Here is an 8,362-nt window from a genome sequence, read left to right on the forward strand (position 1 = left end):
CTGATAGATCTTTGCAAAGGGTAAGGTCCGGATTGCTACCGGATACTGCCGTCGCTCGGTGGATGTTGTATACTTTCCCTTGGCTGAAGCACAGGTTCTTGTTCCTTTTGTTCTGTGGCTGGTTTTGGCATCAGATAACAGATCCTGGTTCATGAGCAGGTGACACAGATCCTGATCAAGAGTAGGAAGGTGAGAACAAGAGCTTTCCAAGAGAAGAATGGCGTTTGCATTTCTGTCTCCCCCTCTCATTGCCCCTCTGGCCTGAGCTGGGCACTGGAGGGAGGTCTGAGGCCCGAAGGTGCTTGGCTGTCTGAAGCCTGGGCGCAGTCGTGGCAGTGTCTGTCACCACCTCTGCTTACCCGCAGGTGTCCGGATGGGTAGTTTGGGCCTCTTCCTGCAGTGCGTCACGTCCATCTTCTTTTCGACAATCATGGACCGGATGGTGAAGCGCTTTGGGACGCGGGCGGTCTACCTGGCCAGCGTGGTGTTCTTCCCCGCGGCTGCCTTCGTCATGTGCCTTTCCCACAGCGTCATCGTTGTGACCATCTCAGCTGCTCTCACGGGCTTCACCTTCTCTGCACTCCAGATCCTGCCATACACGCTGGCATCGCTCTATCATCATGAAAAACAGGTAGGGACGTGCAGGTAGCTGGGAGGACAGCTTGGGCAGCCTCTTCAGCTGCTTGTAGCTTCCACAGTCAGCTCAGGCCATGGCAGAGAGCACGTGCCTGTGTTCAGAGGTTCTCCTCGTGTGCCTCTTGTCTCCAGGCGGCGTCTTCTCTGAAGATTTATCTGAAATTGAGGAGAGAAGAGAGTTTCGCATCTCCTTCCCTAGGCACTCCCTGCTCACAAGAAGCATTTTGCAATTTTAAATAGTGGGGAGGGGGTAAGATGGGAGAAAGCTAGGATTAGTGCACCAAAAGGGATGGCCTATGATCCTCTGTGTTAGGGAAACTGGTGCAGATTAGTTATTGCCATGTGTTTTCTGCAGCTAAGTCACATCTGCAGGATTGCCAACCTGAGGTGCTAAAACAGGTGTAAAGTCCTGCTTTCGAATTTTGGTCCATAACACTAAGAGCTCTAAAATAGGAAGAATTTTCCTATTCCTCTAGCTCCATGAAAAACAAACCTTGAGAAACTTTTAACATAACACAAAAGCTAGTAATTCTGTCCCACAGATGATATCCTTGTGGCAAAGTCTCGGGAGGTTTCTGAGTTGCACGCTGGATTAATAGCAGTTTCTCTTGTGCTGCAAATGCAAAATTAATTTGTGGTTTGAGAGCAGCTCTTTCATCCCGATGGCAGGCGGTTCGCTGTACAGTGAAGTAAGCAGGAGTTCTTACCACAGGCATCCAGATGTTCACATTGAACAAATACTTGTGACCAACCCATCCTGATTTGCACCAGGCACCCCGTTAAAATAGGGGGATGAGGGAGTGTTCTGCTTCGCAAAAGCTTCAGCTTGCCTGGGATCTCCCATGGACATAACATCGACAGAATGAAAACCAAAGCCCACAGGCTGGGAGTGTGAAGGCCACATGCCCAACTGTTTGCCAAAGTCTTGATGGGGAGCAACTCTCAGTACAATGAGGTGTGGGGTATAGCAGGGTTTGGTCTTTCTGTTGCCCTGACTTGAAAGCTTCTCCTTCCTCTACCAAGAACTTTCCAGCAGGCTGCAGGGAGACCCCACAAGAAGCAGTCCCTCAAATGCCATTTGCAGAAAATTCTCCATCTTCACCACTTCTGTTCTTTTCTCTTCTCTTACTGTTGAAATCTGTCATCATTTTTGTTTGCCTTCCCTCGTTCCTGCTTCCTCTCTTCCCTCTGTTCGTTTTTTTTGTTTTGTTTTTTTTTTTACCTTTTTTTTTATTTCAAATGCTCCTCCCGAAGTGAATCAGCAGAGGGGCATCCAGAGTGGCTGTTGCTTCCACCCTGTGCGGGATCGATGGCGAAAGCCTGCAAGGCCACCTCAGCTGGAGCTCCTTGCTTTGCACAGGCTCTGTAAGTCGCTCCATTCTCCTGCATGCCCTCTTCATCTTTGCATGGCCACTAAACCTTGTCTAGAACAGGAGGAAAAGATCTGCATGTCCTAACAGCACCCGAAAGCTTGCTCCAGTGAGATGCATGGTGAACATTCACACCTTCTGCATGAGATTAGGGAGAGGTAGGTTCCTCATTCCCACCACTCCCCGTCAACTATAGAGGGAGATGAAGCTGCTGATTGAGGCACCAAAGACTCTTGGGTTTATCCTGTGTTAGCAGGGTGATTTTAAAGTATGCGTTCTCACTATGCTCATTCAAGTGAATATCTGATTAAGTCATTTTCTCGAGATGTAATTTCTGTATACTAGGTACTCAGACACCTCTGCTAGATCTCATAACTCTGAAGTCTTAGCCTGGATCGGTATAGAAGATGTGGCCTGGACCTTCAGGGCAGCTGAGCAGGCTTCTGAGAACATCAACATAAAATGTGGAGGGCTGGAAATGTGGGGCACATCCTAGCGTGGCTCACGCAGTGCCCTTTCTGATGTCTGGTGGCAACAGGAGCTGCACGTGAGGGTTTTTAAGCCCACATAAGATAGGTGACAGTCCTGGATTCATGCTTCTAAGCTTAAGTGCGTGAGCCTAGACCCTGGGGTTTGAGGGGTACAGTGAGCAGCTGAGCAGAGCCCAGGTAAAGCTTTTGGAAGTAGACTCCCATTTAGTGAAGTTCTCATCCAGTTTCTCTTCTGTGATTGAACCTGAAACTGTTTGTGTTCCAGAACTGCAGCCATGGCCTGGGGCAGCGCGAACAGAGACTGCCGGGTGCTGACATACGCTGGGGCAGGGCTGGGTGTAGCTGGGTGGGTGCCAAGGCTGCTGAAAGCTCTGGGATGGCCTGCGACAGAGCTGGAGTGCCCACTCCTGCCCCAGCCGTTCCCTCCCGGTGACCTGTGTCCTTGTCCCTCCTGCAGAAGGAAGGGTTCTTTAGGGAAGCCCCTCTGAGCCCTGCAGCTGGGTACGGTGTTCTCTGCCCTCAAACAGGTGCTGTTTTTTCCTTTTTGGTTTCTTTGTTTGTTCTATCTCATCGTGCAGATAATAGATTAACGTCCTTCATTATCTGCTCTGCGCCGGACAGATCAGTGCTTGTGCAAACGCCCTGGAGTTTTCAAGCTGGGGTGTTTTTGTTATCTGCACACCACTGCCCTTTCTTTATTGGCATTAACTTGGGGAGCTTTTTGATCCAAATACTCTCCATGAATACTGCTGGAGTGAACCATGCCCCTGAAATCTCACAGCCTGAGCAAAGTGAGGCAAAAAAAAAAAAAAGGTGAGAAGAAAAAGGTTTTCTTTCCCCTACTTTTCCAACCTGAGTGGGGAGGCTCAGGTCAGGCAAATGAAGCAGCACGCTTGAGGTCACGCATGCACGGTCTGCTGCAGAGCTTTTTCCTGAGCTCCCAGCACTGTACCCACCTCCGTTAGTGTCACTGTAAGTATCCCGGATACCGAGAAGCGGCCGTGCACGCAGGGCTCTGAGCAGTTCTTCAGTCTTTAGGGCTGTTGTGCAGGAGTGTTTTGAGTTCCCAGCCTGCCACCTTACAAAAGCTCATGTTTGCACTGGAACGGGCTGTCTGGCTCCAGGATATGCCCAAAGCGGGCTCTGGCCCTTCACTCCTGCCCTGTGAGCCTGCATCAGCTGCTTTCGGGTGGGGTGAAGTGGAGCTGGCGCCCAGTGAGGAGGTGACGACCCGGGGCTCGGAGCAAAACATCCCCGAGCGCAGAGCCCGGGCTGGCGCTGGGCTGCGGTGCTGTGCTGCGCCGTGGAGCTTGAACACAACAAGGGCACCGCTTGGCCAGTTTCCCCGGTGAGTCAGGGTTGCTTTGAGCCCCGTGCCAGTCAGGAAGAGCCAGGCTGGCTCCTGGAGGCCACCACACGTGGGCCAGGCTCACTGCAGGCACCTCCAGCACACAGAGCTCAGAGTGGTTTTGCTCTCGCACGCAGCAGGGGCCCCTGGCCCCCGCCTCGCTTGCTGGGCTCCACCCTTCCTCTCATTCCTCACGTGCCCTCCTTCTTTCCCCAGGTATTTTTGCATAAATACAAGAGCAAAGAGGAGGAAGGTACGGCTCGACTGGACAAGAAATCGGCCTTCCCTAAAAGCCTTTCCAGCCAGAAACTGACTTACCAGAACGGGCATGCTGGGGGCCTCTACTCCTCATCCTCCCCCTCCTCTCCTCCTCCGGCTGCCAGCTCAGCTCTGTGCGTCAGCTCCTCCTGCGACGTCTCGCTGATGATGATGGTGGGAGAGCCGGACTCGGTGGCTCCTGGCCGAGGGATCTGCCTGGACCTGGCCATTTTGGACAGTGCTTTCCTTCTCTCTCAGGTTGTCCCCTCCCTCTTCATGGGGTCCATCGTCCAGTTTACGCAGTCGGTGACTGCCTACATGGTGTCGGCTGCTGGCTTTGGCCTGGTGGCGATCTACTTTGCAACCAAAGTTGTCTTTGATAAGAGTGACATGGCCAAGTATTCCGTGTGATGGGGAATGCACAGGGGCAGCGCGTGGGTGCCTGCACGTGGCAAAACGAGCTGTGTGCGCGCTCACACAGCCGCCTGTGGGAAGCCTCGTGTTGTGTGTGCTCTCCCCACGCTGCTGCCGGGACCCCTGGGGGGTTTCTGTAGGCCGGGGGCAGGAGCCGTGCAGCAGGGCTAATCTCAGGTGTAAATATGAGGCATCGGGGCATTGTGCTTCAGGCCAGCAGTGCTTTCCACGCGGTGCCTTTATCAGATGAAAGCACTGCACAGCCAGCACCAAAGGAGATTGTACAGGGGGACAGAAAGGAAACGGACTTTTCCTTTAATAACGGGTCACGTTTCTGTCGTGTTTCTACCTAAACTGAGCAGGAGAGGCAGCGATATGGGAGGGGAGGAAGAAATCATTGGCTCTCCTGTTTTCCAGCTATAGATGTATCCTCTTACCCTGCTTGTTGTAATTCTACTCAGCTTCTTGAGTAACACTTCAAACAGGGCACTGGGAGGAGATTTCCTTGGGAAAAGGATGGGTGCCTACGGTTTGGTCATGGAGCAAAGGGGTGCGTATGCGTGCACGTGTGCTTCAGTCTCTGTTCTCACTGGGAGAAACCCTTTAGGAGAAAAGTTACTATGCCTTGTTTGGGAAAAACAAGTGACGTTTCATTAGGACCAATTCCAAAAGGTGACTTGTCTTTTACATATGTACCAAGTTTCACCAGATGAAAAGGACTTCTTAATTTATTTTTTTTCCTGAATGATTGTTTTTAGCTTTCCTTACAGCTCTCAGTAACTGGCCTCTCACTCCTCAGGGCCCGGAGCAGCCACCTGTTCTCTCCCAGTGCCTCCTAGCAGATTTGGGCTGGTGTGCCTCTTCCACACCTGACCCTTCACACCTGAGTGAAGTAGGACAGGCAGAGCTCTCCTGGAAGGCTGTCTGAGAACAAATGTTCCAGGCTGGAGGAAGCTGCAGGGATTGCTTGTCCACCGATGGCCAGCTGAACTCGGCAGCAGTCGCTGCTGTACTAGCTACCTCGCGTAGGTCGCTGGCTGTGTTTGTGTTCCTTCGAAGAGGTGGCCCCAAAGCAGCCGTCCAGACCAGACTCTTTCCAAACTGAAGGGCTTTTGGCTGCGCTTGCAGGCTGGCAGAGCACACTGCATCGCGGTGCCCCGGTGAGTTAACGCATTGCCAGCGCTCCCAAAGCAGCTGCTGGAAACAGCATCATGAACGCTCTGGCCGCTGCTTTGAGAACAGGGCAAGCCTAGTTCTTGGTGTGTTGGACGAAGGAAGGAGCAGAACAGAAACTCTTGGTGCTGTTTGTGCCTGTGGTTTGCTGATCCAGATTACACGTTTACTATGTTACACTTGTTTTGGCTTTTTTTTTTTTAATTTCCAGACAGAGGTCAAGATCCTTACTGAGGCACAGCATAAACACAGTTACCTGTGAGAGTAAGGCAGAGTGCCTGCTGCACCGGGACCGATGCTGCTGGGTTGTCTAGGTCGGGCAGCCGTCAGACGTGAGTCATCTTCCCTGGCAGAGGGGCGGCTGCAGCTGTGCTTCTGGCCAGCCCCATGCCTGATGCGAGTGGACCGGCTGCAATAATTCTGCAGATAGCAGATCTCTGCCACTTGAAGATTCCTCATACACCAAGAAGGAGTCCAGGTCCTGGCCCCCAGTCAGCGCTTAGACTTTGAAATGCGCAGAGAAAAGCGCGAACTGGGCGTTTGGAGGTTAGGCTGTGCGCATGCAGAAGGTCAGCAGTCCTTAATTTTGGCTGGTCTAAACAAAGTGTTTGTGAGTAATTTTCTGTGGAGGTGTGTGGGCAGTGAGATGCACTGGTGAGGTTCTGCTAAGGGCAAAATGTTGCTATTTTTGTGAGGTCATGTCAGACTATTCCTTGGCATGGAAGCAAGGTTACTCCCCTGCTGTCTGCAGACGGGTCCTGAGAGAGCTTCTCCTAAGTTTTTTTTAAAGTATCTTTCCTGTAAAGGGTGACTGTTTTTGTTTTATTTCTTCTCAAATTATATGCCTGCCGGCCTCCCTTTCCCACAACAAGGTCTGCGTGCTGAAATGCAGCTGTTTGGGGGATGGATCTGGTGGCTGCTTAACCACCTACGGAAACAGTTTTTCATCTGCACTTCCTACCCTGGTGTCTGTCCACTTCAGGCTTCGGAAGGAAGTTTTTGAGGCAAAACATTATTGCCAACAGTGGGGTGTTGCTGGGATGAGTGCTCCTAGCGAGCAGTAACCTCTGACCAACATTTTTCAAGCAGGTCCCCACCTGAGTGCTGGAATATCTTGCCATTTGTCTAAGTGCCTGTAGAGTATTTCCACACCAACCTCAGGTCTACTGGTCTGATGATGAAGGCCTTGAATGCTTCATTGGGAACATCCCGGTGATCCGTAAGGAAGCAGTGGGCTCCAGGGGGCGCCAGCTTTGTTTTCTAATGCCTTTGGGTTTGGAACACGGGAGAAAAAGATGCTGCAGCTGTTGATCCATAACTTGTATGTGTCCTTCAAGAGGAGAAGGCTTAAGCTTGCCAGATTCCCCAGCGGCCCTGCCCCCAGGGCTTGGGGTTAGTCCATGCAGAGATCTCGCTCAGGCCCAGAGAGGCACAGACCCACCCGCCACGGGGCTCCTTAGCCATCCCTGCTCTGCCCGTGCTGCTCTTCTTTTAGCCAGTTCAGCGCCTGTGAGAAGAGCTGCTTGTTCATTTACCAAGAGACTCTGATTTCTCACATCTCCTTCCCCCCAGCCCCCTTCTTTCCATTTCCTCAGCTGGAGCGAAACCCTGTGGATTCGGTAATTGCTCCTTTCCTTCTCACCCTCCTGTTACACCAGGAAAAGTCTGCTGGGCCCGCTGCCAGCTCCTAACATAGTGGGCAGGTGGGTGCAGGAAGGAGCGTTTGCCAAGACCCAGCTCTGTCTTTGCTAACCCTGTCCCCTGCCCGAGCAGAGCTGGGCTGCTGGCAGGAGAGCGGTGCAGGGAACGGCCACGTGTGGACGGGTCCTGGGCGGGCAGGGGTGGAGGGGGATGTTGCATTTGCTGCCACTGCAATGGCCCCGTCCCTTTTCCCAATTTAGCTGTCCTCCAGTATGATGCCGTGTGCTCTGTCGTTACCAAGAGCCTTTCTTCCTAGCTCAGGCAGTCGCTGGGGCTCGTAGGAGAGGCATTTCCCAAAACACACGCTGAGAAACTCCTTTAGAAGATTAAGTCCTTTCTGGAACAGCTTCCCTGTGTCGGGATCCCATACAGGCCAGCAGGGGACACAGGTGTGTTCTGGTAAAGGTGAGCACATCCCTTACTGTACGGATGTACGGGTGCGAGCACAGCCACCTCTCCAGGACGCGGTTACACCACACAGGGATGGGGCAGGCTCCTCCGAGCTGTCATCGGCAGCATTTCCACCCTGGGGTAGCGGCTGCGCTCTGCCTCCCTCTCCGTCCCTTTTGCGAGGCAGTGGCTGTGAGAGCCGAGCTGGGGACAGAGGGGAGCTGGGCGAGCGTCTTCTCTGGTGCGGGGCTCTTTTTGTGAACCTGTGGGCGAGGGAAGGCCGTGGCGATGCTGGGTTTCTTTGGAGATCGCGTGCTGTCTGCGAGACGCGGACGTTTTATTTATTCAGTAGAGTAAATATTTTGTATACGATGTAAGAGGAAGGCTATAATAAATTTTTATGAAACGGAGGAAATAAAAAAGCGCTCAAACCGGCCAGCAGTGTGTGTCCCTACCGGGGGCGGGGCGGGGGCGAGCCGCCAGGGGGCGCCTCCAGCGAATTTGGGGCTGGGGCTGGGGCTGGGGTCCGGGGCTGGGGTCCGGGGCTGGGGCTGGGGTCCGGGGCTGGGGCTGGGGTCCGG

General features: G+C 53.0%; 1 protein-coding gene across 8 annotated transcripts in view; it reads left to right on the plus strand.

Annotated features, from left to right (window-relative positions):
• SLC45A3 (solute carrier family 45 member 3) overlaps positions 1-8,216 on the plus strand; it is a 28,977-nt gene extending 20,761 nt beyond the window's left edge. For all 8 annotated transcript variants that reach the window (XM_083812896.1, XM_083812894.1, XM_083812893.1 and 5 more), the window contains 2 exons: positions 366-631; positions 4,062-8,216. In XM_083812896.1, coding sequence (XP_083669022.1) covers positions 366-631; positions 4,062-4,514 — 719 coding nt within the window. In that variant the 3' untranslated portion in view covers positions 4,515-8,216. The remainder of the gene's footprint in view (positions 1-365; positions 632-4,061) is intronic.
• The last annotated feature ends 146 nt before the right edge of the window (positions 8,217-8,362 follow it).

This window comes from Anser anser (assembly GCF_964211835.1).
Source record: "Anser anser genome assembly, chromosome: 27".
Lineage (NCBI taxonomy): Eukaryota > Metazoa > Chordata > Aves > Anseriformes > Anatidae > Anser > Anser anser.